The sequence below is a fragment of the Magnolia sinica genome, chromosome 13 (assembly GCF_029962835.1).
Source record: "Magnolia sinica isolate HGM2019 chromosome 13, MsV1, whole genome shotgun sequence".
NCBI lineage: Eukaryota > Viridiplantae > Streptophyta > Magnoliopsida > Magnoliales > Magnoliaceae > Magnolia > Magnolia sinica.
Window position 1 is genome coordinate 18,510,554 of NC_080585.1, and position 10,825 is coordinate 18,521,378.

General features: G+C 43.7%; 1 protein-coding gene across 1 annotated transcript in view; it reads left to right on the forward strand.

Moving 5' to 3' along the window:
• LOC131223064 (exocyst complex component EXO84B-like) overlaps nucleotides 1-8,161 on the forward strand; it is a 32,167-nt gene extending 24,006 nt beyond the window's left edge. Inside the window, exon 7 of the mRNA XM_058218351.1 lies at nucleotides 7,521-8,161. Coding sequence (XP_058074334.1) covers nucleotides 7,521-7,683 — 163 coding nt within the window. The 3' untranslated portion in view covers nucleotides 7,684-8,161. The remainder of the gene's footprint in view (nucleotides 1-7,520) is intronic.
• Nucleotides 8,162-10,825: the final 2,664 nt, after the last annotated feature.

Genomic DNA, 10,825 nt, shown 5'->3' on the forward strand with positions numbered 1-10,825 from the left:
ATTTTGATAGAGCTCTCAAACTGTGAGTTTTCTTGGCTTGGTTATAAATTTGGGCCTCCCCTTGCATATAGGCTCATGTATGGCTATGGTTGTGTCACATGGCACTTATCCAATGGCCAAGAATTCTCTGGAAGCCTACTAGAACATTTCACACTTCTCCACATAAGACTTTACCATAAAACTCCGTAAACTTTTAGAAATCTCTACACCACCGTAGATTTCTTTACAATTCTCCATACTTATATTCAATTCTAGATTTCTCTACACTTGTGTACAAAACTTCCCTAGTATATAAGGTGAGCATAACTTTGGCTAAGTCCACGGCATAAGCCCATGAGAATGAACAGTCCGTGACACCAAGCTCCAAATCAACAAGCAAATTTTGGCAAGTTCAAGGATTTGTGCTTTAAACTTGGTCACTTGGTAAAAACAGTGCATGGAACTCATATTCAGTTCACATAATTTGGAGCAAATATCTATCTAATCAATGTTAGACTGTGCACCAAATCGACTCGGCCAGTTTGGAGCTTGATGTAGAGCGGGTCGCAGACAGTTTTATGGCCAAGATGGATCAGAAAAGGCCCGGACGACGACAGAAGTGATCCGGACCATCGGACCTTAGATTGGGCGTATCTCGCAATCCAGAATGAGTTACCTGACGTAAAGAATATGATTTTGGGGTAGAACGAGCTACTTTAGCCAACCAACCCCGCTACGCCGGGTTGCGCAGCCCGGAATTGTGAAAAACCCCTGGATCGACGGTCGTTTCCCTGTTTTAATTTTGTTTTTACTATAAATAGTAAGTTTTAGTTTGATTATAACTCTTCATCCGTCGGGCTTTAGGAGTTGCGCCCAAAGTGAAAAGAGCTTAGAATAATTAGGAGAACGGTTTAGTGAAGCCAAATAGGACACTTACTATTTTTGGCCAAAAACCTTGCGCACTAGTAGACATCACGACCGTCTATAAATAGTAAGTTTACTATTTATAGTAAGTCGCGGATTCTAGGAGTTTGAGTTGTAGTTTGATTATGATTTCTTTCCCATTGCTTGGTACCCCTATTTAAAGGGTTGTGAACTCGTTTTTATTAATCAATTAATCAATTTCGAATTTATTAGAATTTATTCCTATTTTCTACTTTCTTTCCTCGTGGATTCGAGAAGTCTCTGTGAGGAGTCTAGAGAAGCTCCGTGGATTCAGAGTAGTTATCCCCATCACGTTCATCCCTGCGTCAATTGGTATCAGAGCGAGGATTCCCCTCGAGCCGATGGCAAACAATGAAGTTATGAATCAAAATCCTGTGGACGGTGATCCAGGGATTCTTTATCTTTCGGAAAGAATGGAAGCTTTCCACCGGGAGAGTCAGTTGACCATGCAAGGGCTGCAGGTAACTCTCGACCGTCTTGCGGATGCGCTACTTCCTCCCCGAGCCCTAGGCGGTGCTCCACCACCTTTGGTTGCTCCCCTACCCATGGTGGCTCCACCACCCATGGTTACTGTATGACGCAACCCCGATTTTCGTAGAGCACTATCAGTGGCAAACCGTAGGGCTACACCAGATGATTTAAGTTCTAGCGACGAGGACCGTAAGGTTTTGCCCGACAACCAATCCATGGAGGTGATCATCTAGATCGTGTTAAAAGAGATTATCGAGGTAAGGCTGAACTTCCTAGTTTTAACGGTTTATTACGTATATAAGATTTTCTCGATTGGCTAGCCGAAGTAGAGAGATTTTGATTACATGGACGTGCCAGATCATAAAAGGGTAAAATTGGTAGTATTTAAATTAAAATCTGGTGCTTCTGCATGGTGGGAACAATTACAACTCTCACGAACCTGCCAGAACAAGGCGCCCATCTCATCATGGCCACGGATGAGACGTCTTCTTCGATCACGATTTCTCCCCAGTGATTATGAGCAGATATTATTCCAGGAATATCAAAATTACAGACAAGAAAATTGAACAGTCACAGATTACACTGAAGAATTCCAACGGCTGGCTACACGAAACGATCTGTCAGAATCTGAGTCACAGAAGGTAGCATGATTTATAGGTGGGTTGTGACCAATAATTCAGGACCGAGTTCAGATGTACCTAGTCGGGACTGTGGATGAAACAGTTCAATTGACGGGTAGGGCAGAAACACAACTTGCAAGAGCTCCTGCTCGTCCATATACTTCAACTCGACCCTCCATGATGGGTCCCACGCAGGATCCAGTGCTGCCACGAGGAAAAGACCTAGTACCTCAACTTCCTACAACCGCAAAGCATGATACGGAGAGCGGCTTATCCAGACCTCAACGTGCAACACCCACAACAGCGGGTCCGATTAGGATTCCAAATCCTTATGGTCGGCCAAGGTCGAACAATTGTTACAGCTGTGACCAACCAGGCCACTTATCAAACACTTGTCCTCAACGTCCCGCAGCACACTTGACTATAAACGAAGGGGGCACTGAAGATGAGGCCGCAGAAGAAGACCATCGCTTTGATGAACATGAACAAACCACTGAAGAAATAGCAGGTGGCGATGAAATGACGGGCGAGGATCGTGGCGAATTTCTAGTTGTGAGGCGATTGCTGTATGCCCCACGAAAGGAATTACATCCACAACGACACAATATATTTCGTACTCGGTGCACCGTCAATGGAAAGGTCTGTGATGTGATCATAGACAGTGGTAGTAGCGAGAACATCGTCTCGAGAGTGATGGTGGACAAGTTGCGACTACCAACGATGAAACATCCTTCTCCGTACTCAATTGGCTGGATAAAAAAGGTGAATGAGACCAAGGTAACTGAACAATGCACTATCTCGTTTTCAATTGGCAAAAATTATAAGGATCAAATACTTTGTGACGTGGTCGATATGGAAGCTTGTCATATGTTACTCGGTTGACCCTGGCAGTCGGACCGCGATGCGACCCATCGGGGATGAGATAATGTTTACATATTCGTCAAGGATAGTCGAAAAATAATCCTTGCCCCCATTGCACCAGAGAACCACCCTGAAGCCTCTAAAGTAGAGGGGAGTTCCCTCTTGACCATTCGAAATTTTATGGAGGAATCCAAGGAAACCGGCGAGGTATACGCTGTAGTGGGGAATGGCGAGGAAGAGGAACCCTCAAACATCCCTCCAAGTTTAAGACTGTTGTTAAAAGAATTCAAAGAAGTCTGGCCTGAGGATTTACCTGATGGATTACCCCCCATGAGGGATATCTAACATCATATAGACCTCGTCCCTGGGTCTAGCCTGCCCAACCGCCCTCATTATCGGATGAGTCCGAAGGAGTGTGAGATACTTCAGGGGCAAGTGGAGGAATTGATCCGTAAGGGTCTCTTGAGAGTGAGCATGAGCCCATGTGCCGTACCAGTATTATTAACGCCAAAAAAATATGGAAGCTGGCGCATGTGTGTCGACAGCCGGGCAATCAACAAAATTACCATCAAATATCGGTTCCCAATACCACGGTTGGACAACATGCTCGATATGTTAGAAGGGGCCAAGGTGTTTTCTAAACTAGATCTAAGGAGCGGGTACCATCAGATTCGTATTCGACCCGGTGATGACTGGAAAACGGCATTCAAGATCAAGGAAGGGTTGTATGAGTGGCTGGTCATGCCCTTCGGCCTATCGAACGTACCAAGTACTTTTATGCGTTTGATGAATCAAGTTCTAAAACCGTTCACTGGCTGATTTGTGGTAGTATATTTTGATGACATATTGATATATAGCCAGGATGAGGCGGAGCACAGGAAACATCTCAGACAGGTGCTGCAGGTCCTACAAATTAACAAGTTGTATCTCAACTTGAAGAAGTGTAGTTTTTTAACTGACAATCTGTTGTTTCTAGGATTTTTTGTAACGTTCACAGGCATTCATGTGGACGATGAAAATGTGCGAGCTATTACGGAATGACCGATCCCGACAAACATTCATGAGGTGAGGAGTTTTCATGGGTTGGCGACTTGCTATCGTCGATTTGTGCGAGATTTTAGCACTATAGTCGCGCTTATAACAGATTGTATGAAAAAAAGACCGTTCTAATAGACCGATAAAGCTGACAAGAGCTTTCATGAGATCAAGCATCGTTTGTCTACAACACCGATCTTGGTGCTTCTTAATTTCGACAAATTGTTTGAGGTTGAGTGTGACGCTTCATACGTCGGAATTGGAGGAGTATTATCACAGGAAGGCAGGCCGGTAGCTTTCTACAGTGAGAAGCTCAGCGAAGCTCGAAAGAAGTAGTCGACTTATGAGTTTGAGTTGTACGCAGTTGTTCAGGCGCTGCGACATTGGCGGCATTATCTGATTCAAAGAGAGTTTGTTTTGTACACTGACCATCAAGCATTAAAGTTTATTAATAGTCAGACTAACGTGAATCGTGTGCATGCTAGATGAGTTGCATTTTTATAGGAATTCACGTTCGTTCTGAAGCACAAGTCAGGGCAGCAGAACAAGGTGGCTGATGCACTTAGCCGTCGTGCATCACTACTTGTTACGATGAGCAACGAGGTGGTCGGCTTCGACTGTCTCAAGGAGCTATATGCCGAGGATGAGGACTTAAAAAATTCTTGGATGAAGTGCCAAGAAGGTCACCCCAGTGACCTTTATAGGACGATTTTCTCTTCAAAGGGAATCGATTGTACATCCCCCAAAGTTCTCTGAGGGAGCAGATTATTCAGGAGCTACATGGAGGTGGCCTCGGTGGACACCTGGGGCGAGACAAGATGCGAGCTCTTGTGGAAGAGCGGTATTACTGGCCGCAATTAGTACGCGATGTGGGAAAAGCCGTACAACGTTGCCATGTTTGTCAGACCTCCAAGGAAAAATCTCAGAATACGAGCCTTTACACCCCGTTACCTGTGCCTGACGGTCCTTAGGAGGATTTATCAATGGACTTCGTGTTTGGTCTCCCACGAACACAACACGGCATGGATTTGGTGTTCGTGGTGGTAGATCGTTTCTCCAAGATGGCGTCCCATGCAAGAAGACCCTCGATGCAACACACGTGTTGAATCTATTTTTCAGGGAGGTCGTACGGCTACACGGGGTCCCCAAGACCATTACTTCCGATCGTGGCACAAAGTTCATTAGCCACTTTTGGCGGATTTTATGGAATCGATTCGATACAGGACTTCAATTCAGCAGTGCTTACCACCCACAGACTGATGGGCAGACCGAAGTTGTGAATCGCACGTTGGGAAACCTCCTTCAATGTATTTCAAGAGAAAAACCGAAGCAGTGGGATTTGGCTTTGTCTCAAGCAGAGTTTGCATTCAACAATATGGTAAACCACTTGACAGGCAGATCACCGTTCCAGATTATTTACGGACGAGTGTCTCGCCACACACTTGACTTGGTCCCTTTGCCCAAGCACCTAGGCACGAGCATTGCAGTAGAACATATGACAGACAAGATCATGGGCATCCATGCAGAAGTGCAGACCAAGTTACATGCCTCAAACGAGAAGTATAAGGAACAAGCGGACAAGCATCGACGACAAAAAGTGTTCGAGGTGAGCGACCGCGTTATGGTCCATCTGCGCAAAGAGAGATTTCCGACCGGGACGTACAACAAGTTGAAAAATAAGAAGATTGGACCCGTCCCAATCATTCGAAAGATCAATGACAACGCTTATGTTGTTGATCTTCCAGATGACATGGCGATCGCACGGACTTTCAACGTCGCGGACCTGACCAAGTATTATGAACCAGGGTAGGATGAGAACTCAAGGACGAGTTCTTTTGAAGTGGAGGGGACTGATGTAAAGCGGGTCGTGGACAGTTTTATGACCAAGATGGATCAGAAAAGGCCCGGTAGACAATAGAAGTGATCCGGACCGTCGGACCTTAGATCGGGCGTATCTCGCAATTCGGAATGAGTTACCTGACGTAAAATATATGATTTTGGGGTAGAACGAGCTACTTTAGCCAACCAACCCCGTTACGCCGGGTTGCGCAGCCCGGAATTGCGAAAAACCCCTAGATCGACGGTCGTTTCCCTGTTTTAATTTCGTTTTTACTATAAATAGTAAGTTTTAGTTTGATTATAACTCTTCATCCGTCGGGCTTTAGGAGTTGCGCCCAACGTGAAAAGAGCTTAGAATAATTAGGAGAACGGTTTGGTGAAGCCAAATAGGACACTTACTATTTTTGGCCGAAAACCTTGCACACTAGTAGACATCACGACCGTCTATAAATAGTAAGTTTACTATTTATAATAAGTCGCGGATTCTAGGAGTTTGAGTTGTAGTTTGATTATGATTTCTTTCCCATTGCTTGGTACCCCTATTTAAAGGGTTGTGAACTCGTTTTTATTAATCAATTAATCAATTTCGAATTTATTAGAATTTATTTCTATTTTCTACTTTCTTTCCTCGTGGATTCGAGTAGTCTCTGTGAGGAGTCCAAAGAAGCTCCGTGGATTCGGAGTAGTTATCCTCATCACGTTCATCCCTGCGTCAGAGCTCATAGGGTAACCAGGCACCTTTACCCTAGAATCGAATGGTTGAACATGATTTGTGTTGCTAACCCTAGCTAATTGTGGTAAGGCTTAGATGATGATGATGATGATGATGATGAAGAAACCAGTTAACTCTTTCCTCCAATTCAGGAAGCAAGCAACCCAATAATGGTGTTTCAGGATCTAGTAACCAGACTCAGATTTATCAAGATTCCTGTGATGCCACTGTCATCCTATTGATGCCACTGTCATCCTATTTGCTGTTATTATCATTTTTCTCATCATCACATTCTTACCATGCTGATACTTTGCTCTTCATTTTGGCTGTCGTCATGCTGAGCTTGTTTCAGAAGTATCTGTAGGTTCCTGGGACTGGCTAATGATCCAATGTGCTTAAGGAATCTTATGTGATTGTTCTTTTCATGTTTAGTGCCTGTATTGTGAATAAATTTGGATTTTGATGATGTTCCAATTGATTGAGTATATTTAAAATTTGAATTCAATTCAGGATGCCGTTTATATCATATGATGTTTAAGACGCACACACAAAAATGGCGTCCAAGCAAGAATAGATCTCAGAAGGACCTTGGGGCCTGTTTAGATGCATCATCAAAGGGTGGCATTGACACCAAAACAACATTTTAAGCCAAAACCCCAGTTTTTTATTTTAAATTTTTACACACACCCACACCCACACCACATGGGCACTTGATCCCATGATCTTAGTGTTGAAACAGAGTATGTCTACCACTGAGCCATGGAGCCAGACCCAAGCCAACCCCAGTTTGTTTGCGTTTGAATGCACTTTTGCAAACCAATTGTCTGATCCCGGCTCAACAAATTGCGGGAAACCTCTTTTGCCGGAGTCACATACAAACCGTCCCTTATGTTCTTCATTGAACCTTTGCACTTTTTATTTTTACTGAAGTTTTCTTTCCCATCCATTTTCATGTGTTCGTGTCCACTTTTTAATTTTTATAATGAATTGAGAAAAAGGGCCCTTGCAATCTCACCCGTTGTGTACATGCTTGCTGAAAATCTAACTTTTGTTGACAGCGTATTGCCGGAAGATGACTGGTTCGTCGAGATTTCTCAAGAAGCCATAAACAAGCTAAGTGGAAAAGGCAGATCCATCAACGGAGATCGGGATCTTAACAGCCCGACTGCTTCTGTGTCTGCGCTATCCATTTCATCAGCCAGATCTCATGGGAGTTCCTGATCTGCTAAAGCTTCTTCCCACCCATGTAAATTCGAGAGACGAGGACCATGCCTGTGGAGCTCTTCAATAATCCATCAGGCCGTTCTATTTTTATTTTGATTAGATTGGAGGTCGAAACGCATCTCTCATAAAATGTCTACTCCTGTTGGCGGTTGCGAGCGGTTGCACCACACAGATCGTTGTATAATCGGTAAGCATTTTTTCTTTTTGAATGTTTATTTTTCTTTTTTTGCCCTTTTTTTTAAATTTTAATTTTTTATTTTTAACATTTTAGTCATGTTTGTGGAGTGTCACACTTTCTTTAGGTTGACAGCTTAGGAATTCTTTGCATCTGTTCTCTAGGTTGGAATGTTTTTTGAGCTTGTAAATGCTTGATGATGATGATGATGCCAGATTGTGCCATTCTTGCACCGATTTGGAAACAGGGTTGATTGATGTTGTTGTTGAGCTTTTAATTTAATTATTTTTAATTATTAAATGCTGACAGGCTGCACGGAAATGAATCATCTTCCACTGGAATTCTGGGTGTTGTTTAAGAGCATTGATTCAAGGCTGCCTTGTTGTTAATGTGGATGATGAGATTAAACAAACACTATGCTTAATTGATGCAAGGGGTAGTTTCTTCTTATTCTCCCAGGTTTCCACCTTTCGGCAGCTTATGAATGATTTTAGCTGTCTGATGAAAGTGGACACTTATAGCTGACGGCTCGCATCTAGTGGAGCGGGCTTTTTTGGATGGTTAGGTCAGCTGGTTATTGGGTTGAGAAAACTGGATTTCACATCGATATCAGATCTCTATCCGGAGTAAACAGAAGCTGCCCAGCCTCCATTGATGATTTTGGTTTTTTTAAGGTGGGTATTCTCACATCTATCTCCACCATCAAGTTGCATGCTGTTAATGGGTCATGTGTGCAAAAATTGCCAGAAGGTTTAGCTCTACGTCCAAGATCAGCAGGTCCAAAAATCAGGCTGATCCAATTCACCAGGCGTTCAACATGTGGTATGTTTGAGTAAATCCATGAGCCATCCATTGTTTTCTATGGTGGACGGTGTGACCCACATGATGTATGAATGGATTGTCCTGATTTTTGTAGCGGTTAACGATCTTCAAGGTGGGCCAACCTTCTTTTTACCCAGAGCATTGGATTATATCCAGACCACTCGTGGCCATGTGAGGTATTGAGTGCACAATGGCCTTGACTGGATTATCGTCTGCATTTTGAAAATGGACGTGAAAATTCAAAATTTGAAATGAGCCTACATTCCCACCAACCATTCTCAAATGATGGGAGATATTGGGCGCACTGACTCTCGGTGAGCCGACTGTGCATTGAAGTCGTGCCTGTAAGTGGTTAGTTTTATTTTGATTCATTCGGAGATGAGTAAGCCGTCTGAATAGTGGACCCCACTTTAGATGCCTCAAAATCAATGTTTCACATCGACCTTGTATGTCATAACAGGACGATGGGTGGACAAATTGAAAGCAGTTAACGTTCAATATTCATCTATCCATCTTTGATTAATCAGGTGAGGACTGTCCTAACAAGTGGATTGTGAAATTGTGGGCCCTACAATTTGAACGGTTTAATTTGAATCATACGTGTGCCACACGTTCAATTCTAATGGTGTGTTCTAGAACCATCCCACACTGCCAGCTTATCAAATAGCTCTTCAAGAAGATAGGAGAGGACACATCCTCGGCAAACGTTTGTGGAATGAGGTGGAAGCTTACTCTACAAGTGTTTTCCTGTGTGGGGTTCACTATGTTATGTGTAGACCATCCAACCCATGCATCAAGTGGCTCACCATGATGATCGGATGCCCCAAAAGTCAGGCCTTTTAAATCATCAGGTGGGCCACATCATAGGAAAGCAATGGACGACCACCCAAAAACCTCCAGATTCAAATGGTGGCCCACATGGTTGGATCGGCCTGCTTTCTGGGGCATCCCACTCTCATGGCCCAAAGCATGCAAAAGGATTCGGCTCGTACATATCTCCCAACCTTTGATTTACAATAGTAAAATCTCTATGCTCTTTGGGCGCATTGAAGGTGTGCGCAAATTAAAATCTGTATTTTCATTTTTCAGTCAAACATTACTATATACTCTGTCAGTCTGCGCTTGATACACAGGCGTTCAGAAATTATACATGTGGCATATATTAACTCATAACACACATTACTTACGTATGACTAAACAGCTGAATGCATATGAATGGAACTGCGCCTTAGCCCAGGCCCACTCCTATCTGAATCATCAGGGCCCAACGGTTAAAAATTGTGGGCCCAAATCAGCCCAATATCCACATATATAGTTGTTACATTTGAATCACGGTAAATGTTTCACATCCATCTCACTGGACCATATAGTCAGGTGAATCCATTCATCAAGTAGGACACGTGTAACATTGAGATTGATTGCCCGGAATGTTTGTATCCGTTCTTTTCTACGATGGGGTCCATCTGATGAATGGATTCGCCTGATTTTTTTAAAACAGCGTTCTTCAAGTTTGGTCGTACGTCTTCAACGGCTCGGATATCATATTTGGGTGTATTCGCTCGATGGGTGACAGATGTGTGGTCCATTGAGATGGACGTAAACGGTCGTTACATCCTGACGACATCCCACCGTTGAAAAGGGTGGCCCCACCAAGAGGATCAGAAGGCCAATGTACACATCTGGTGGGCTGCATCCGTACACTGAGTCAGACCGTTGCTGTTGGTTGATTCATACCTCACGGCCTGCCTGCCCGCCTGTTGTTCTAACTGTTCTGATCTTTGTGCCAGCTGATCTTGGTGATGGGACCCACATTTTATATGGCTCAGATGTTGTAATCAAGAGACACGTTGGTTGCAAAGATGGGGCTGTATCCTAAGTTAGCATGCAAGCAGCTGTAGGTGATCAGCTGTAGAAGATTCAAAGGAAAGACTAGGTTATAGTTTGAAAATTGAAAGAACGATGTGAAACAGGGAACCCTTATGGTGATGTGGAAAGAGACAACAGTGACATGGCACATGATAAGGTCGTTGATCTTGACTTTGACTCATGCGGACACAAAAGAAAAGGGAGTAGGATATCAGCGGATTCCAATCCTTTTACGGTGGTGTGAAGACTCCATGCCACATGTATGTGTTTTGTTCA